Source organism: Kogia breviceps, chromosome 11 (genome assembly GCF_026419965.1).
Source record: "Kogia breviceps isolate mKogBre1 chromosome 11, mKogBre1 haplotype 1, whole genome shotgun sequence".
NCBI classification, from domain to species: Eukaryota; Metazoa; Chordata; class Mammalia; order Artiodactyla; family Physeteridae; genus Kogia; species Kogia breviceps.
The window spans coordinates 71,064,227-71,086,046 of NC_081320.1; the positions used below are offsets into that span (position 1 = coordinate 71,064,227).

The following is a 21,820-nucleotide window of genomic DNA, read 5'->3' on the forward strand; positions in this document are numbered from 1 at the left end:
TACCTCTGACCTAAGTAATTCAAAGTACTGTAAAAGTGAAAGGAATTACAACGAAGTACTTGTTTTCCCCATGATGAAAAAGTGTTGACTGTTTTAGTACAATATGAAATATTAAAAGTAAAATCTGGGGTACCCCCGATCACATGTCTAATTTTTCTGTAGACTGGCCTAATTCACAATATTTTCATTTGGTTTGAAAATGACTTTGCTAAAAGATCCCCTGAAGGTTTCCAGGGAAATAGTTCATGAAAATCTGAAGCACCTTTAGAATATATCAACTCTTAGTGATATCCCTGTGGAGTCTGCAAAATGGTCATGCCAACTGCTTTGGCTAGATAACAGTGGAGGCCCATAACTGATTCTAAGTCCAAAGAAAAGAATGGCAATCAATATGCAAGAATAGGGCTTCCCTGGTGGCGCAGTGGTTGAGAATCCGCCTGCCGATGCAGGGGACACGGGTTCGTGCCCCGGTCCGGGAAGGTCCCACATGCCGCGGAGCAGCTGGGCCCGTGAGCCATGGCCGCTGAGCCTGCGCGTCCGGAGCCTGTGCTCCGCAAAGGGAGAGGCCACAACAGTGAGAGGCCTGCGTACCGCAAAAAAAAAAAAAAAAATATGCAAGAATAAATTAGGCAATAGTGTTTCCATTGGAATGGAAATCACCACCTTCCTACATACAATATTTTTTCTTTCCAAAGTCAGAGCCTGTAGCAGCCTGTTTCCTTACCTAGAGCTTTGTGCCGGTGATGTAGCCTTTGATAATTCTTGTAATAAGAATCCAGTCATGTATGACATTTAGGAGGGAGCAAAGAGTTTGATTTCCCTCGGGGCCCTGGAACGCTTATAAAAATGCCTTTAATGAGAAATGAAAGGAAAAAAAAAATTAGGGGGTCAGAAATTGAGCCAAATCAAAAATGGTGCCCAATCACTAGGTACTAGGCTACCTTTTAATGGTTCTAGGTAATAGAGAAAACTACTTCATGTAGTTTGTTTTCCTCAAATATCCAAATTAACCTAAATATCAGTCTAAATTGGAAAAAAAAAAAAAAAGAGGAATAAAGAGAACCAAGATGTCATCTTAATGCCTTCTCAGCTGCCGACAAGATGGATTTGGGGCACCACAGATGGATTTTGGGACTACAGACATTTAAGAACAGGGCTTGTATCACTCCATGTCACAAGCAAACTTACACTTTCAAGAAAATCTGTGCTTTCACTAAGTGGTCCATAACAGGAATAACAGGCCTCACCCTTTCTACAAAATCCATTCCAATGAGATGTAGTCCACTCACATTTTCATTTAGCTCTTCCATTCAATCCCTTCGGTTAGCTTTGTCCTATTTCCTATGGGTGGAGTCTTTAGTTATATGCTTTTCTCAATGTCATTTACAAAGCAGCCACCTGTCTCTCCAAGCCCCTTTCCTTGAGTGTGAGCCAAATGCCTGCCTCTCACACTCTCTTGAAGTTCAGGACCCTATGTAATTTTTGGCTGAGGCCATACGCTAACAGAGAGGTGGTGACCTGCGTCTCCCCACATGTCATTCTGTTCACACCCATTAGTCAGTGCAGTCTAACAAAAAGTTTGCGTGGAGAGTGGCTTCCAAGAAAGTTTAATTCATTGCAGAGGAAAGGAAAGTGTTCTTAGGGAAGAATGATTCCTGGGAATATACAAGACAAGAAGAAGCTCGGAGTTTCCTCCATCAAGCTGAGTAACCACAACTATTAGGATGATGTCCCAAGCCCCTGCTCATTAAAGAGCGGTTCTCATTCAGAAAGCATCACCATCACTTGTCAGTTTGCTAGAAATGCAGATAACAGGTCTGTTTCAGATCTACTGCATAAGAAACTGCAATCTCCAGGTGATTCGTATATACATTCATGTTTGAGGCGCATTGGCCAAGAACATGGTTCTCAGCCTTGGTTACACATAGGCACCAACCAGGGAAACTTAAAAATAATTACTGATGCCCAGGTCCCACCCCCAGAGATTCCAAGCTACTCTGTCTGGGGTGTGGCCTAAGCGCTGGGATTTTTAAAAGCTCCCCAGGAGATTCTGAGGTGCAGTCGGAAGTTGAGAGCCACTGGCAAAGAGGCAGAGGAGGGATACTTTTCCCATCCCCCTGCTCTTTGCCTCATAGTCAAACAGTGGGATTCCTGGAGTCCGAATCTCTCTTTTCCTGTGGCCTGGCGAGCTGCGCTGTAAGTACGGAGGGGGGGGGGCGGGGAAACTCTATTAAGAAACTTAACTTTCTGTCTAGTACTTTGGTCCCCCTCCCACTCTCACCCTCCACAAAGCTTCACCTGATGCCCCGCACTTTAGCAAACCACACCAGGGGCAAACATCAACTCGTGCTTTAAAAATACAAACTTGGAGCCCACGTTGAGAGCTACATCAGAGTCTCAAGATAGGACGCTACAATCTGCATTTTTAACTAGCTTCCCAGGTGTGTCTGATGTGCAGTCAGGTCCGTGAACTCCACAGCGGGTCTAGCCTTTCATCCTGCCAAGTCATTAAGGATTTGTAAGGATGAATGAGCTGTCAAGAGAGCAAGGGCCTGGTGCAATGCTCCTTTATTAATTATGGCGAAGTGATGTATTGGCAATGATAATGCTTCTCTTGGAAAGGGCAATGAATGGTTCGTCGATTGCTGCATTAGATCTTTCCCAACTTAACCTTAATGCTCAGCTTTTACTCTTCTCTGTAGTTTTAAAAGCTGCAGGGCTTTCACATTAAGCAGCCTCTTGGTCTTTATTCCCAAGTGAGCTGCAATCTTTGAGGGAAATACCAAAAGGGAGAATCTTTTGGAGTTCTTGGCTGGGGAATTAACAACCCCACCCCCCCGCCCCGCAATCCTTATCTGCTTGTGTCAGCAGCTCCTAGCCAGCGTATTGCTGTGCAGGTCTGATAAGTAGGAAAAACACGGAGTGAGGATTTCAGAGAAAATCATTGATACATCCCTGGATCCCTCTGCTAAAAGAAAGCTTCCTTTAGCGGGGGGATAGAAAGTGGAGGAAGAAAGATATATCTGGCTGAACAATTTCAGAGGTGAGAAACGGGTGGGCGAGCCGGGGTGGCGGTTCTGTCTGTGGGTGAGGGGAGGAAGGTGGCAAAGTAAAGTTGCAGCGTCGGTCTGCGCGTGTACTCCATGGGCTGGGCGCCGGGGAAAGCGCTAGCGTGCGGCCGGGACGCACTGCGGGGCCGAGAGCCGGGAGGACGTCGAAAAGCCTCCGCGGCCGAGGCTGGGAGGCTGGAATCGCTCCCCGCCCGCCCGGAGCTCCAGAAACGCGCCGGCTCCGCTCGCCCGCGGTGGCCGAGGCCGCCGGGCTGGGGGCGCGCGGGGGCCCGGGGCGCCAGCGGCGGCGGGGCGGAGCGCGCGTGAGAGGCTGCGGGCGGCGGGCTGGCGGGCGAGTGTGCGCGGGAGGAAGGGAGGGAGGGGAGCGGAGCGCGCGCGCCGCCCGGGCCCCGGCCCTCCCAGCCTCCCGGCCTCCGCGCTGCCTCCCGCCCGCGCGTACCGGCTGCCTGCCGCCGCCGACGCTGCTGCTCGCGCCGGCGCTGCACGGGAGCTTGCCCGCCGCCGCCCGCTTTGTGCTTCCCCCCGAAGATGGGAGCAACCTTTCCCAGCTCGGGAGCTATTTAAAAGGAGGGAGTGCGCCGTCTTTCCTACTAGCGTGGAGGAACGGGGGAAGGATCCAGCCGCTCTCCCCCAAACCAGGTAGGATCCTTGGAAGGGCAGCAGAAAGGATTTGGTCAGATACCGCCAACTGTTTTCCATTTGTTCAGAAGGCTACACTTCCCTCCGCTTTGGCAAAGGACCAGCTCCTAAATTGTGTGTGTATGTGTGTGTGTCCCCACCCATTTTCTGGGGGTGTCCGCGCTTCTCGGGGAGTGAAATTGCTCTGGCTGGTGCGTCTGGGCGGTGAGGGTGCCCGCCTGCCAGTGCCGGCTGCCGGAGCAAGAAAGGGCTGCTTGAGGAGAGATGCTGCACCCTGCACCGCGCTGGGCTTAAGGATTCAGGGCGCGAAGAGCGAAGTCCACCCGGAATGCAGCGCTGCTGGGGATCCAGGCGTCCCCACCCACTGGGCTCTGCTTCGCGGTCACCCCTCCTCCCGGTAATCCCTGGGGTCTTCCCCAAGGCCACACTCGCGAGTCTCCTCTTTTCCGGCCAGCCCTGGGTGCTCCTTCAGCATCGACTGCGGAGGGGAGGGAGGTGTGGCCGGGGCGGGGGGACAGGCAAGGGAGAGATGCGGCGGGGGAGTGGGCTGCAGGGTCCCAGTCTCTGGGCACCCAGCCCGAGTGTGCGTTGGGGATCCTGCGCGCAGAGGCATATTTCCCCAGGACATTCGAAGGGAACTTTGCCGCTGCATTGTCTGCCTCTGGAGCTTCGCTGGCTCTTGGGGAAATGGTCTGCGTTCTGAGACGTGAGGATATCCTTCTTGGATCCTCCTTAATGAAGAAGAGGGAGGTCGTATGGGTGGACTGTAGGCTACAGAAACCAAATCCACCCAGGCGATGCTTTTAAAAATATAGTATGTGTGCCTCCGTGGTTTTTCAAATCTCCCTTCCCTTATGGATTCTGTTGACTGATGAATGGCTTGGGCTGGCAATTCGTATTTCCCTCTCCAGACAAAGTGGCAATGGTTGGGCTGGGAGCGGAGTGATCAAATTTAAGAAAGAATTTTGTGAAGAAAGCAATGTGCGTGGTGTCCGCAGTCGCTGGAAAGAAAGTCCTGCTTTGCACTAGGTATTTGTTTAACCCCTGTTTGCCTGGCTCCCTTGCTGGCGCTGTCTACTGCTAGTCGGCCACTAGTGGTTGTGAATATAACAATACAAACTTTGTCCTGCTGGAGGTGTAAAGACTAAAAAAAGAAAAAAAAAAAAAGGATATCAGTAGGAGGTGAAGTGGAAGAAGCTTTTTAAAAAATGACGGATGTAAAGACAGTACAGGCATCCCTATCATGGAGGAGCTAGTAGAGTAGGTGGAGAGTCTGATCAGATCTGGTTAAAGGCATAGCTTGGGTCTCTCCAAATAGGAGCAACTGAACATCCACAGTCTAGCATCTGTGTGAAGATTTCCTAAGGGAAATGGGGAGCAACCAGGAGGGGATTCTGAAAGCATACCTCCCACCTCACTCCCCAACATACACACACACTCACTCACTCACTCACTCACTCACTCACTCACTCACTCACACGTTTTCTCGTTCTCAGAGCTACTTGTGCAGCAAGTCAGGAAAAGAGGGAGGAAAATGTATTTAGATGTTTCATTCATTTCAAAAAAGAAGACAAAGCCGGAATAGGAATGATTGCTTTGAGGCTCCTCTTTTAAATCCTGTGTTACTTGAATTTACGTCTGTTGGTTTGCTAAACTTGCTTAATTGTGAGGTTAGTCTTGCGTGAAAAAAAGGAGGAAGAGAGAGAGAGCTAGCTGGCTCCATCTTTGGGGCCTTGAGAGTGAGAAGGTGGGGAAAGATCCACTTATTTCATCAGAAGCAGTATGTGTTTTCTTAAATGGTTTTCATTTTAGGGACTCTGCCTGCTTGAAGGATTCCATCTGGATCTGAGAGCTCTTTAGACCTTAATTTTTTCCCCCTAAACTGGCTCTTTTATTAAATATGGCATGATTAATTCCTAGGGAAAAAGAAAAAAAACTGGACAGAGGTAAACTGTTGTTCACTATTGAGCTGTGCAGGGACAGCAAAGAATGTAAGTGTCCGTGACAATCAGACTTCCTTTACTCTGTCTTAAAAGCTTAGGAGGGCTGGAAGAGGAGTGTAACATATTAAAAGAATATGAAGGCTGTGCTTTATATCTATCTATCTGTGTATCTGTCTACCTACCGTCTATCTTTCTATTTACTTTATCATTACTATTTCATGGTTTCTACTGTATCATTTTGGATTAAGTACTAGATAACCCTTTTGTTGACCATGAAAGGGAAGAAAAATGCATAGCCCTAGCAGTGCTTTAATTCCAAATGAAATTACAAAAGGAAGGTGAAATTGGAAAAAGAAGGTGAAGTATAGTCAGTAACACCTACAGGACTATCTGCAGGAAATACATTAATTGCTCTTTCAAACTTACTATGTTTTGAAAATAAAATATTCCAAGAGAGCTTCAGCATTTTGTTAGCAAGCTATGTTTGACATGTTTTTTATCAGACAAAAATAGACTTTTATTTATCTTGCAAAGTAAATGTATAGTTCCTTCTCTGTAAGTACTTAATCTGTTTCTTTGACAAAATAAATGGTGAGAAAAGCTCTGTAGATCCGACGAAGTTGCATTACCCCTTTAAAGCAAGTACAAAGCATGCATTTAGCACATGGATGGGTTTTTCTCAAAGTAAGTGCATTTTAGGACTGTACCATCTGATTTCCATGCTGCAATTCAGTAACGGAGGCCCTTTCTCCGTGATGACTTCAGGTAGAGGAAGAAAAGCATGTAGGTAAGAAGCAAGCAGTCTGCCCCATCAGCATGGAAATAAACAAGATCTAAATTGAAATAGAAATTAAATCTGGAAAAAGAAATACACAATTAAAAGAGGATGGTAGAGCACATAATCTTGCATGCTTGATATTTTTGCTGTATGTATGTATGTTGCTTTTCTCTAAAAATTAAATTGTTGCTTTACATTTGCTAACAACTTAGGAATCAGGGTGCTGAGATCTCACTTCTTCCAGATCCTTCCATCCTCTTTTTTTTTTTTTCCCCTAAGGGATAAATGTCTCGTCAAAACGTCTTCCAATATCATCCATACCTCATGGTCAGACCTCTCATCATAACCTCTACCAGTCTCCCATCTGATCAAATTCTCCTGCTCCCTCTTGTGGCAAATGTTCTCCCTGACTTTCCCTAGATTTCAGAATCCATCCCCTCAGCTGCCTATCACCTAGGTTCTAATTTTCAGTGGTAATTGGTGCTAATGAAGGCAGTAGGTTGCTGAACTGGCTGCTTCCAATTTTCTCTCTGAACAAAGGGAGGTCTATTCCCTGGAGATGTCCTTGAGATTTAGTGGAAGTAAATGTCAGGTGCTGTCTGACCCACTGAGATGGACTGGGTTCTGGGAAAGTGAGCTTTCAGAGTCTTGCCTCAGATTCTGATTGAGACTCAGGGCTAGTCCAGTGGGGCCTCATTAAGTGCAGTGGGATTATTTTCAGTTTTCTCTTCCAAAAGATACCTGTGCGTGAATGTGTCTGCATCTGTCCTCTCCTTTCTCTCTCTTCCTGCCTCCCTCTCTCCCTCCTCAGCCTCTCGCGCACACACACACGCACACACACACAGGCCCATGCAGGCCAAAGGGCACACGCGTATGCACGCGTGCACATGCACACACACACTTCACAAAAGATATATTATACAACACATATTTTGAAAACAACTAATCAGTGATTAGGTTCTCAATAGGGTTTGTAAATCAAGCAGCACATTTTCTGAACTGGAGACTCCTAGGGTAAACTACTCTTACTGACATGATTTCCTCACAAGCAGTTGAGAATACAAATGAGGAGACTAGGCGTCTTTTTCTAGTGTGTTGACTCGACTTGGAAGACAGTTGTTCGCAGCCCTTGAGGCCTCCAGTGTTTGTTGTAGCCTCTCTTTGTTGTGTTGTGAACTATGTTTTGAACCCTAAGGGTTTGATGTCTACATTTGTGATTGTCCTTTGATGGGCGCAGCCAAGATTGTATAGTAAGTAACAGGATAGACCAAGGTTCACAAGAATCCCATTTTCTCTCTACCTGAAACTTCCTAGCCAATTTCAGGAGGAGGAGGAGAATGTAGGGAAGGAGAAAAGTCCTGAAGTGATGGAAAGCAGCTGAAATGATGGAAGTGTGTTTGTGATCAGGGGCAAGTATGTTATAGGCAGCTTGTCTAGAAAGTGATTTGAGAAGCACAAAGCATCCCTGGATTCAAAGCATTTATCCTTCGGCCAATGTAGGATCAGAAATTCTCACGATTAGAGACATTCATTTGAATAAAATAATTCTATCTGGTAGATCTCCAATAGAATGCAATGAGATTACCTAGGAAAGAGCTACTGTTCATTCTCACAAACCATTCGCATCTGTTCATTTACTAACTTGGATTGGTTTATCAGATCAGCTGGCAGAAAAGTCCTGAGGGCTGCAACACAAGTTGATGCAGAGGAAGTGAAAGAAGTTTGAAATGGGTTGCTGTTCAGTTAGTGCCCCTAGAGGGCCATTCTGATGGGGAAGTACCAGGGAACCCGGCTGCTGAAGTGGGGTGGGGGGGGTAGAGAGTAGCCAGAGGCAAAGTTAAACTGTTACCCTGAAATTTTACTTCTGGGTCAGCAGAGGTAACAAAAATTTGATGTTTCTTGCAAATTTACTCTTCTGAGAAATGGGTGAAATATGTCCCGTAGTGTGAAATCATATGCTTAAAGTCTTGAATGGCTTCTGCTGTATCATTTTGGAATATTCATACCAGTAACCTAGAACACTAGTGTGATACTCGTTCAGACAAATGTGGTTTTTTTGCGTATGTAATAGACATAGAAACATAAATGTAAATATTAGAGTCCATCTTAACTTTTTAGAAAAGACAGAAAAAGTCATCACTCTGTAGATGTCATTGCATGCGAAGTCAGAATAATTTAATAATTTCCTGGTTGACTCTAATGTGAAATGAAGTCAAACAGACGAGAGAGTGATTCAGCAATTTTCTTCAACCCAACTGTGATATTTATTGAGCACTCAGTGTATGCAAGGCACTGCGCTGGGCTTTTCAGAGAATGCAGATGCTGCAGAGGAGTTACGTGATGTTTGTTGAATACCCATCATGTTCCAGACATCAGTCTAAGCACTTTGTACATGTTTTCTCACTTAACACTGTTGCAAGAAAGCATCCTGGGGCTTCCCTGGTGGCGCAGTGGTTGAGAATCCGCCTGCCGATGCAGGAGACACGGGTTCGTGCCCTGGTCCGGGAAGATCCCACATGCCGCGGAGCAACTAAGCCCGTGAGCCATGGCCGCTAGGCCTGCGCGTTCGGAGCCTGTGCTCCGCAACGGGAGAGGCCACAGCAGTGAGAGGCCTGTGTACCGCAAAAAAAAAAAAAAGAAAGCATCCTGATCTTGACCTAAAGATGATGACTGTGGCTCAGTTAAATAACTTGTCCAAGAGTGAATAGGTGACGGTACCCGTTTTCGAGGCTGTTTCAAAGCCACGTGCAAAACATGCTCTTTGCGCCGTGTTCCCTGTTCTTAGGGATGTACGGTCTAGAACACCTAAACACTGGGCTGAGTGAGGTAGATGGCTGCAGCTATCTAATGAGCCCGGTGCTTTAGAGTTGAGAGGAAGAAGAGAACACTGGAAAAGGCTTCATGGAGGAGGAGGAGGCATTTTAGTTGGTTCTCAAAGAGTGAAAGGACTTTGCAAATAAATAAAGCCTCGCTATTTTTAAAACATGTAAACCAGCCCCAGCTAATTTATGACAAGGACCACCCCGGAGCAAGGTTAGGGCCATTTCCAGACTTCAGGCTAGCTGCATGTCCCAGTTAGGACCATGCCATGGGAACTGTGGATCTGAAACAGATGCTAGCATAAATCATTGCTCGCATGTATTTTACACGGGAACCCAAAATTGTTGAATTTCCAGCATGCCTTGGAGGAGAGAAGCTGTATCAGTCTGAGAGGTGAAGCAAGGAACAGACCTTAAATTTGACGGTTATGTTTTCTGGGCCGTCACAGGTGGTTTTTCTTTCTTTCTTGAGCACAGAATAGCTCTGATGCTTTCTCCCTTGAGCTTCTCCAGTTCCTCACTTCCGCTTCCCCCTAAAGCACAGGACCCAGGGCCCCCTTTGGCTCTACTCTGTTCAATGTATAGCACCCGGTTGCAGCAGGTGTAGAGAATGGGTCTGCTTACTCTACACGCCAACCTCCACTTCCTCTCTGTACCATGGTAGTGCCCCCAAGTGAATGACATCAGCCAGGGGCAAAAGGATAGAGCTTGGGGAGGGGCTCAGTCATCTGTCACATGTCCCTCAGAAGTTGCAGGTGGTCACTCTTCCAAAACCATCTGCCTTTCATATGTTGGGGGATGTGTGCCCCCTGGAGCTGAAATTTGTGAGTTGATGTTGGACACAGTTGGTGACTCTTTCCGCCCCCTTAACTCCTCACTTTCTTCTCCTGGCCATGCAGCTGCCCCTGTGGCTCTTTTTCAGAACCTCTCCTTATCAGTGCTCATGCTGCTTAGACCCATAGCTAGCACTGGAAGACACATCAGAGATCATCTAGGTTTTTTATTAACAAATAAGCAAATGGAGCCCACATGAAATTAAATGACTCAATAAGAGTGAAATGGGACATAATTGAATCTAGATCTAGGACTCTGAAGTCATTTCACCAAAGTCACATCTCCCTTTTTTCTTTGATAATATAGAAGCCCTCTAGAAATGTGCCTGTGTTTTCTGGCCTCAGGAGTCCGTGGATGTCTAAGCAATGATTTCCGCAGGTGGAAAGAAAACTATGGCTTGGCTTCTATATCGAGGATATTGACAAATGCAATGCAATTCCCTATGGTACTCAGACCAAAGTTCTCTGAGGTCAGCAGGCATATCATGTTAGTTTTAATATTTGTTTGAATTCAGCAAATGGTATATTTAACGTTGTGCAAGATCCTTAACTTTTCTGTGCCTCATTTTCTTCATCTATTAAATAGGAGTAATAGTAGTAAAGAGCTTTATGGGGTTTTTGTGAGGAATAATACATTAATACTTGTAAAACATTTGGAACTGCTTCTGGCACATGAGTGCTCAGTGAGGATTGGTCCCTACTACTTGAGAGATGGCCAGTGAGAGAGCACTGTTTCTACCTGTGCGCCTTTATGTGGACGTGCTAATTGCGAAGGTCACCATGGAGAGCTCGAAGATAAGGGCATACGTAATGACTACACCAAAGGTCACAAAGCTGTTTTTTAAAGGCCACATAGTAAATATTTTTTGAGTTTGTGGACCACAGAGCCTGTCACAGCTACTCAACACTGCTATTGTAGCGTGAAAGCCATTGACGATACTTAAATGCGTGAACATGCTGTGTTCTGTAAAACATTGTTTACTTACACTGAAATTTGAACATCATATAATTTTAACGTCATGAGATATTGTTTTTTTAAATTGTTTTCAGTCATTTCAAAATGTAAAAAAAAAATTAAATAGGCATTATAAAAACAGGTGGTGGGCTAAATATGACCTGTTGGCCATAGTTTGCCAACTTTTTTTTAAAAATAGATCTTTATTGGAGTATAATTGCTTCACAATAGCATGTTAGTTTCTGTTGCACAACAAAGCAGATCAGCTATATGCATACACATGTCCCCATATCCCCTCCCTCTTGAGCCTCCCTTGAGACACAGATTGTAAGAGAAACACACAGGCCATCTTAGGGGACTGCAGGAAACCCAGCAATAGGGGTTGGTGTTGTGGGAAGAGATCTGGCCTAGAAACTCAGACACCTTGTTTTAGAGCCTGGCTCCGTCATTTCTGAGATGCATGGCTTTGAAAAGGTCTTTTAAATTATGATGGCCTGAGTTTTCATGTGAAAGGGGGGGAGGGGCAACATTAGATGACTTTTAGGGGCCTTCCTAGCACTAAAAGCATTTTAATGAAGTGGAATTGGACATTCGAGATGGGTCATGGAGGACTGGTAGAAAAGCATGAGAAAGAAAAACAGGGTGCATATTTGGGTAATTTTTATTTAGTAGCTCAGTTGTCTACCAGGAACAGTAAACCTGGGGTGGTAGACAGGCAACATATTATGGATGATGGCCTTGAATGCCAAAGTGAGGGATTAGAATATCATAGCTTTGGGTTGTTAGCCAAATTCCTCAATTTTACAGATCAGGCTGAGAAAGGGAAAATGACTTGTCCAAGGCCACATGACCGGCCAGTGAGAGCCAAGACCAGCACTCATTTCTTTTGGCCCCTAGACCAACGACCCTTCCGTCTACCATACTGCCCCCAGCAGCCTGGTAGAATGCAATTAATTTCAACTGTATGACTATGACCTCAGAGGGGAAAACTCTCATGTAAATTACAGAAGCTATTTTTAGTATTTTCTAAACATGATCTCAACACCCAGCATATCTAAGAAGGTAGGTCTGTGAGTAATCCCATTACAGAGAAGGGTAATTGCGTAAGTGTTAACCTAAGGCCTTGCACTCCAGCAACCTTTAGCCTGGCTTCCTGCTGAGTGTCTTTTAAAACATTTTGACTCATGTTATTTCATCAGCAGAGTCTTCCCTAATACCCTAGTAGGTCAGGTCCTCCATTACTGACTCTTGTAGGACTGTGTTTTTCCTTCATAGCATTTATCAATTAATAAATGCTTCTTTCTGTAACAATTTAAGTAAATGTTTCTTTCTGTAACAATTTAAATTAACATCTATCATCTGTCTTCCCAGCTAGATAATAAATTCAGGGAAGAGAGAGATTGTGTCTTGTTTAGTTCATGGTTCTAGCCCCCCATACCTTGCCAGATGCATAATAGACATTCAGTGTTTGCTGAATGAAGGAAGGAATGCATGTTCTCTCATTAGTCATTGATACTGGTGAAAACAGTCCTTGCTTAAGCAAGGACTTAATAGGCAGGTTACTATCTTCACTTGTTAATGAAATGATGAGTATTTCTTTGTGCACTAAATTTTTTCTCGTTTTCAAAAGCTCCTATCTAATCCTCACCTATCACAAAAAGACAATAACGAAATAGTTGTGGCATAGTTACCAACATTAAAACCATAAGCCATAAGCCAATATTTAAACAATTCTTCAAATACAGGTGTATGGGATTGGTTTAAAGGACATGTTCACTAGATACCTTACCTAGTAGAAACTGTTATGTTTCATAAACTGTGTTCAGGGTTTTGTGTAAAAAGTTCATATTTTCCCTCCCCAAAAGCTACTCAATTTATTTCTCTAAACAAAAATTTGGTGAGTTCCTTTTTAAGCTACTTCCATTTAAAAAATGGATTTTTTGTATATACATACACACCTAGTTTTAGACCCACGTCACTGCGTATATTGTCAGGAACTTTAGAATATTGATGAAGGGTCACCATTATGTGAGTATCTATCAACTTGAGTTTTGTTTTTTTTTTTTAATTACTTTTTACTTCCTACTTCTGTTCTCCTCAAGAGCATCTTATTCTTTAAAGGATTATGCTTTGTGACTATGCAGAAAAGTTTTAAAGACCTACAAACTGCGAGTTGATAGGGTCCTATCCCCCGAACAGCAATCTACTCGAAGATGAAGCTTAATGACTCAGGGAGAAAGCTGATGAAATTCACCAGCCTCTGCTCACATAACTAGTATTTTCCTTATTAAAAAAGATTATTTTAAAAACGGCATCTGCATGTTCCTATCACATAGCTGGAAATTGGAGTGTGTATTAAACAGCCCCAGTCCCAAGAGGCAGACTAGAAAGCCAGAAGAGGGACTGCAAAGATTTACCCTTGAGTTGAAGGAACAGGGGAGTTGGTGAGGCTCCATACAAAGCCTCTCATTGAAAGAGCACAGCTTTCCTCACCACCTAAGCCTTCCAGTTTGGGGTTTTTGTTGCTGTGTATTGTTGACCTCTCTTCAGGGCTTGTGGACGGAAGCTGGTTAGAAGGTCTCTGAAGACTTCCGTGGATCTGGTTCTTTGTCCTGTGTCTATGTAGACTCCTAGCCATCCTTAGCTGTTTCTCTTTAAGGAAAGCAGAACAAACCCTTGGCAAAATTACGAAGTACGAGTAAGTTACTCCCAATGACTTAATCTCCTCTATGGGGGGTCCTGTTGATCTCCTGTTAGGGTCCATTTTTCTCTACGCTCTTCTCTCTTACCTCACACACACAGTCACCAAGGGGCTTCATATTGATGCTGTCTGGAGACCCAATCTGTGACAATGAGAGCCCATCTGATACACTATTTCATATCAACAACTTACTGATATCACAGCAAACGCTATCTTCTAATGTTTAGGTACTGCCTTCCATCAAGGACCGTATTTAAGTCCTCTGCTCTCCAGTCTTTGTTTGCTAAACATGCCCGATGCCCTTTGATGCCAGTGTTTTCCTCCTACCCAGTTCTGCCTTTCTACCCTCCATGCCAGTGCCAAGACCGTCCATATCAGAATCACCTAGGGTGCTCGGGAAAATTCAAATTTGGGGGTTCCTCCTTAGAGCTACTGTGTATCTGATGATAGGGCCCAGTTATCTGCACGTCAGTGAATTTTCCAGATGATCCGTAGGTGAGCTGAAGTTGAAAAAGCATTGTTCTATGCCTTTTGTCATATCATTGCTTCCTTCTGGAATGTCCTCACTCTCTCTGACTTCTGTCATCCTTCTAGTCCTCTCCTTTTATGGAATTTTCCATATTCTTTCTCCTATTCATGGTCATTTGAGTAACTATTACTGGAAGACTGGAAATTCATCAGGAATGGGGGACCATGAGTCAATCATCTTTGTACTTCCCACGGTGTTTGGTCTGGTGCTTTGCACATAGAAGCCCTCAATCAGTGCTGGAGGAACAAATGAATGATCCACTCTCTTAGAACTAGAAATACCAGGAGGGCTATACTTCACTGAAACAAGGGTCTGAAGGCAAAATGTCAACAAGCTAGTGTGGAAAATATTTTTAGGTAGGAAATCTTTTTTGGTGACCCAGAAATAAATGCATGCATATGACCTCATTTTCTTTCTTTTTTTTTTTTTTCTTCAGTGTGTAAGGTTGAACATCAAAGAAAGGCTGCTCTTTCTCTTCAGGGTGGATGGTGACCAAATTATTACCTGGAATAGTAACTATTGTCCAACACAAGGCCTCTGAAAGATTCAGAGTACAGAAAAGACCATCCAAGGCCCTCCTCCGGGAATTCACTACATTTGAAATCTTTTGATTGCAGTACTGTATGCTGAGCAGTTGGAGGTTTCTAGAAGCCCGGTTATATGACCCCAAGACCCCAGATATGTTAACCTGGGAACTAGGTGGTCCACTTTGAGAGCATCCAGGTGTAGTCATGGTCTCACTGTCTGAATCCCTGGAAAGTCTATCCTCTTCTGTGATTCCCTAGTAATGAAAGAGTTATGTCTTCCAGAAAGGGGACTCACTCCTTGACTCTTGTAAGGCCCCACTAGAATGTGAGCTTCTTTGGGGATATTATCTTATTCATCTTTGTAACATGGTATCTGGCACATACGAGTGGCTACGAAAAACTTGGCAGACAAACCCATGCATGAATGTGTTGTTTTCCCATTTATTTGGATTACTTAACAGTTAAAAATTGATGTCTCGACCCCAAGACAGTAAATTCGTGGGCTGCATTGAGATTCTCAAAAAAATATTGATTTATGTTTTTAGGGCCAAGTATTAACTTACTTGTTAGGCTAAACTTCAGTATCATTCTCCCCAGCTTTCTGCATTGTCCTCTTTTATTTTAGTTTTGCTTGTTCATGGCTAGGATTTCACTTTCTGTTTTCTTTTCTCCTGACTGAATGGAAAAACCTTGAGATGATTACATGACTTTGGAGGGATTTCAGACCTCAGATTTTAGCTGATGATCCCCCAAATGGATTATCTTTCCCTTGCTATGTGATGAATAGGAGTGCTTACAAAAGCCTTTCTTGGGGGGTGGGCAGGCGTGAGACAGGCGAGGGAAACGTGAATGAGATGATACAAACGACACACATTTATTCAGGTGGGAAGGAGGTGCAGTGTGGGAAGGTTATTCCACACTAAGTAGCTAAGTAAGTGGCTAAGACAGAGCAGTATTGTTAACCTGGGTAGTGAAAACCAACGAAAAGGTCCTGCCATTTTGGAAAGCATTCTGGCTATCATGCAAAATGCCTGGATTTAAATCCTATCTGTCATTTATATGTGTATGATTTCAGACAAGTTTCCTTTGATGAACCATTTATTTTTCTCGTTTGTAAAATGCGAATGATAATACCTCCTTGCAATATTGTCAGAAAAGGTAGTGAATGCAGAGTAATCAATATAGCGCCTGGGACAAAGCAAGTGTTCAGTTAATGGTGGCAGTCATGATTGTCATAAAGGCCCCTGAGTGGGGCCCTTCCACTGCCCTTGGTCTTGGCAGAACAAATCAGAGGATAGTCCCGGCTGACTCTACATGGAGACCGAGATTAGCAGAGTGTCTTCCCTTCAAATTCTTCCTGACTTATTTACCATTGGAAGACTCTATTCTCCAGCTTTCTTCCTTCTACCCATATTTCCGTGTCAGACTGCAGAGGTAATATATTTAAATTCTTCGTTCTCTTTCCCTTTTATGGGGCCTCTGTAATAGAGGTGGTTTGGGGTTGGTGTTTGACTAGATGTCATTTTAGTGTCCTAAGAGGAGAAGAAGATATGCTCCCTTGAGGATGTCCAAAATATTAGGACCCTCTCAACAGAGCAGATGATCTTGGCATTCCAGAAGAAATCAGCAAGCCAGGGCTGGTACAGGAGGACCAACTACCAGGTGCTGGGGAAAATGTCAGGGTCCCAACCCCTCTCGTGATGCTGGAGATCAGGTTTTCTAGCCTGAGGTTCTCTGTGCATGACTGAATCACAATTCCTCTCCTCTACCCAACGCTGACATTGGCTTTTCAGTCTGCTACTGGCCTCTGCTCATTTTAAGGGCATCCATTTTACATAGGGAACGTTTCTAAATGCATATGCCTGGGTTCAGCCCTCGGATTCTGATTCCACATCAGAGATTTGGTGAATCAGCACGTGATCCACTGAGAAATATTTTATTCATTTAATAAAAGCGGGTGCTGTGCATCTTCCATCAGGCTCTGCTCTAGGAACTGGTGAATAAAAGAGACAGAAATCCCTGCTGTTACAGAGTTGACATCTGTTAGAGACAAAGAGAGAAACAGAGAGAGAGAGACAATAAGCAGAACCATTAAATAAATTATATAGTGTATAAAAAGTAATAAGTTCTAAGACTCACAGGCATAGAGAACAGACTTGTGGTTGCCAAGGGGGTAGAGGGTGGGGAAGGGATGGACTGGGAGTTTGGGGTTAGTAGATGCAAACTATTACGTATAAAATGCATAAACAACAAGGTCCTACCGTATAGCACAGGAAACTATATTCAATATCCTGGGGTAAACCATAATGGAAAAGAATATAAAAAAGAGTGCATATCTGTGTATAACTGAGTCACTTCGCTGTACAGCAGAAATTAACACAACATTGTAAATCAACTGTACTTCAATAAAAAAAATATTAAGTTCTATATCGAAAAACAAAGTACAGAAAAAGGGTCTCATGGCTTTTCAATAACATCTCCATTATCCTAAATCCTAAATCCATCTTTCTTTTTTTGGCCACATTGCCTGTCGCCCCAGTTGCTACCTTTGATGAATGAGGTGGGTGTTTTCTGAGATGGGACAGGGTCCTGACTCCAGTCTTGTGAGCTTAGGCAAGAGGGCTTGAGCCCCTTACGTGATGTCTCATGGCTTGTCTCCTAGAGGACCTGTCCTCATTTATCAGGCAGCAAAGAAGAAATTCTCTTTGGAACAAAGGAAAAAAGGCATATCAGAGAGTCGCTGTGGAAGCTGAACGAGCTCCTTTCTGAAGTGTGGTCACGGCCTGATGTCCTGAGGTTGGGGACCAGAGCAGTAATTGGCGCCCTCAGTGGATGATCAGATAAGAAAAGTCATCCTCTAGCATCATCTCTTTGTCTAGAAGCGTTTGGAAGTGCTTGCATCCATAGTGGATGAGAATTTCTGGTTGCTTTACTGTTGCCTTAGAAACAGATTCATTGCTTAGCTTTGAGGCTTTCAGTCAGCAAGAGTCACATAGAAGGGGATTCCAGGTCCTGATGGAGAGTCAGGGAGTTCCTTGGAATCACCCCAGCTTCCAGTCAGCAGAATATCAGACTGCCTCAAGCACAGGACTGGTGAGAATGCCAGAGGTATTCCTTCTGTCTGAGTCAGAAGGACCTTGTCGTCAAAACCGCCATAGTTCCTCACTGCTGTGCTGCCTCCACTGTGGCAGGTTGATAAAGATCTGTCTTGCAAGTACATACATCCATTTTTGTGACCTCTTCCTTCAACGTAGGTGGCTGGGCTCACTCAGTTCGATACCTGTTCACCATCCTTTGTCAGTTCCATTCAGGTCTGCCATCTGTAGGTTCTGGGGCTGTTTGATTTGTTTTAAAATAAATAGTGAGGGCTTCCCTGGTGGTGCAGTGGTTAAGAATCCGGCTGCCAATGCAGGGGATAACGGGTTCGATCCCTGGCCTGGGAAGATCCCATATGCTGCGGAGCACCTAAGCCCGCGTGCCACAACTACTGAGCCTGTGCTCTAGAGCCCGTGCTCTGCAACAAGAGAAGCCATGACAATGAGAAGCCCACGCACTGAAACAAAGAGTATCCCCCGCTCACCTCAGATAGAGAAAGCCCGTGCACAGCAATGAAGACCCAATACAGCCAAAAATAAAAACACATAAATAAATAAATTTACAAATAAATAAATAAATTAAATAAATAGTGAGCAGAAGATAATGTGAGTATTCTTGCTACTGTGCTGAAGGCTCATTTGGATGATGTAATGGATATTCCTAAGTAAGAACTAGCTGTGGATGTTAAGAGTTGATCTGAAACCACCATGAAGATCAGCCTACCCCTTGTTACAGAGTTCAGTAGATCAGGGCAGAAGATAAGAAAGCCAGGCAGCAGACCAACATATCAGTGCCCTCTATTTCCTGTTTACTTTTTTTTTTTTTTTTTTTTTTGCGGTACGCGGGCCTCTCACTGTTGTGGCCTCTCCCGTTGCGGAGCACAGGCTCCGGACGCGCAGGCTCGGCGGCCATGGCTCACGGGCCCAGCCGCTCCGCGGCATGTGGGATCTTCCCAGACCGGGGCACGAACCCACGTCCCCTGCATCGGCAGGCGGACTCTCAACTACTGCGCCACCAGGGAAGCCCCCTGCTTACTTTTCATGAAAATATATATTTGAGGAGACAGTGGGGAGAGTCAGGTAGAGACCTCTTTGAATCTGATGACAGAGGCAAGACCCTAAAAGAATGGAGACAAAAAATGAAGAAAGAACGCTCATTTAGATGACACCTACCCCATATTCTCACAAACATTTAGATTTGGCGTTAATATAATAAAGAAAGAAACTGAAGTCCAGAGAGTTCTTTCCAGTTGCTTCATGGTTAATACGTTATAGTAATGTTTTTTGTCCACTGACTTCACAAATTAGACCACTGCCACCTTTTGAATATAATTATGACATTTTGGAATTAACCTCAGAAGCCCCCTTCCTTTTTCTCTGATAGTGATGATGGATTTCTACTGCTCAATCCACCCTTAGACATTGGTACCCTTTTGGTTGAGAACATATTGGGAGATGTGGGTGGGCAGGTCTTCTTCTCGGCAGACCTAAGAGATTGCCCTGAGAGTACTTGCAAGAGAGGTTGCCAGGTAATTGCTAAAAGGCAGGAAAGTGGGGGTCAGCTGTCTTTAGGAACATCCCAGCCCACAGGTTACCTCAGAGCTATGGATGCTTGTCTAAGCCTCTAATCCATAACATAAAACCAGGCTTGTTGTAATCCTTCCATGGGACTTTTGCTACCTAGGTCCTCCTCTTGGGAGCCGGGAGGTTTTCCAGTGGGCTAGTCCAAGCCCAAATCCAATCATTCTCAAAGATTATTTTACATACTCTCAGGAATGGTAGAATGGAGCAGTGAATTATATCATCTCAGAGACAGAGCAGGCTTTGAATCTTAGTTACTATCTGTCTGACTTTCAGCAAGAACTTAACCTGTCTGAGCCTCAGCCTTCCCACCTACAAAATGGGCTTATACTATCTATCATATAGGGCTGTTGTTAGGGCACTGTGCACTGCACAAGTCCAGCGGTGCTATTCACACAGACTCTAGTGAAAATGGCAACATTAGGAGTTGTGTAACAGGGCAATGCTGGTTCTTAGAAGTATTAGATATAATGACCCCTGTAAAGAATTTAGCATGCTGTCTGGGACAGTGTTTAAGAATGGAGCCTGGTATTTCGGTCTCAGGCAATCAACTGTGATTTGCTGTTGTGGCAATTTGAAACTTCCTTCTAAGAAGGAAAACAGTTCAGGGTACAGAAAACACAATGTGCGAAGACCGGGAGGTAAGAAAGCGTTGTTATATTCAGGGAGTGGAGAGAATTCCCATACTCTGGAGCTCAGAGGCTAGATCCTAAAAGGTATAAACAGCCTATTGAGGGGATTTGGGTTCGTCTTCAGGGCAATAGGCAGCCCATGAAGAGTTTTAAGGGGAGTGAGAGAGTCTGATCTGCACTTTAGGAAGTTTGTTTTGGCTGAAACGTGAGGAATGGAATGGTGAGACTTGGCGGTGATGTGAAGGGAGTGGTTAATTCTATCAGTTCTGGAGACAGGCGCAGCTTCGAGTCTGTCCAGTGTTGGCTCTCTGTGTTCTGTCCTACTCCCTCTGAGCAAATACTTAATCTTTCTGATCCTGACGGGTTACCAAGATGTTTAAAGTTGCACATCTTCCAAAAGGGTCACTGCAAATGTTTCTTTCTCCTTTTTACACTTTAGATCTTTACCGTATCATTTTATATACCTACCAGGCATTGGGGGTCATTTATAAATCAGATTTTTTTTTAAATAATAGGCAAATACTGGCTTCCTTGTTTCTACTGTTACCTCTATAGTCTATTCTTCACTGAACGAGCAGAGAGATCACTTTAAAAGGGAAATCAGCTCACATCACACTTCTGATCGGAACCTCCCTATGATTCCCATCTCCCTCACAAAGCCAGCATCTTATAATGTCCTCAGCGGCCCTTGTGATCCATCCCCACTGTGTTCCCAGCTCCTGAGCCCTGTTCCCTTCGCTCACTGCCCTCTGAGCACGTTGGTTTCTTCGTGATTCCCAGACTGTGCAAAGCACAATTCTCATCTGGGTCTTGGCGCTTATCTTGGAATTCTCTTCCTGCAGCTATCCACAAAGCTTGGCCTCTTTCTTCCTTCAGGTCTTTGCTCAAATGTCACCTTACCAGAGAGGCCTTCTTTAAATCATCCATTATAAAATCATGCATGCCATGCGTGTCCACACACTGACACATACACGGACACACTCACAGGCTGACGCTCATAGACTTCCTCCTGTCCTATTGAAATTGCTTCCCTACCCCCTACCACTATAGCGCTTTTTACCGTCTGACATTTACATTTATTTGTCTGTTTCCTCCCCATTAGAATATAAGGTCCACAAAGATGGAGACTTAAAAAAAAACTTCATTGATGAATTCTCAGGACCTAGAAGAGAGCGTAGCATAAAATTCATCTGGGTGGCTCTCAGAAATATGGGGAATAAATTGCTGCATAAGGGAGTTAGAACTGGATCTGCCACTGCTCTTACAGGATGGTTGAGTGTTAACCTCGTTTTAAGGAGAAATCCTATGACCCACCCAAGCCCAGTAATGACTGAACAAGTAGACCCACTCACTGACCATGGACCTTTGCGTCTTTTGAAAATATGCTTCTTCTAGTTTTCGACCTTTTACTTAGAATGGAATTCCACCACCGCAGCCCTCCGCTGTGTCTTCTTTAGCATGGGAAAAAGGTCAGAGCTTATCTCCCAACGTTGATGAGCTAAAAACAAGGACTTTAGGTGATGGTGGGCTTGCGGAGGGTGTGTCAGAATGGGCTGGGCCATGGTGGAGGTTCTCCTGGGCCCAGGTGCAGTTTTCAGTATAAGCCGTCAACCTCAAACATAGGCCAGAGAGTCTAGGTGAATGTGGGCGTGACTCTCAGACAGCCTGAGGCTATGAGGGGGTCTGACTCAGCTCCACTTTGAACTTTGCGTCAGGC

The 21,820-nt window shown here is 44.6% G+C and overlaps 1 protein-coding gene across 28 annotated transcripts in view; it reads left to right on the plus strand.

The window, feature by feature from the left end:
* Positions 1-21,820, plus strand: part of SLC8A1 (solute carrier family 8 member A1) — a 439,650-nt gene that overhangs the window by 58,033 nt on the left and 359,797 nt on the right. For 9 of the 28 annotated variants that reach the window (XM_067007701.1, XM_067007705.1, XM_067007699.1 and 6 more), the window contains exon 1: positions 3,923-4,107. The exons of 4 other annotated variants lie outside the window; for them this stretch is intronic. In XM_067007701.1, coding sequence (XP_066863802.1) covers positions 4,039-4,107 — 69 coding nt within the window. In that variant the 5' untranslated portion in view covers positions 3,923-4,038. Of the gene's footprint in view, positions 1-2,884; positions 3,044-3,447; positions 3,711-3,886; positions 4,108-21,820 lie in introns of those variants that run through there. 15 more of the 28 variants (XM_067007723.1, XM_067007707.1, XM_067007712.1 and 12 more) reach the window with 8 other exon arrangements.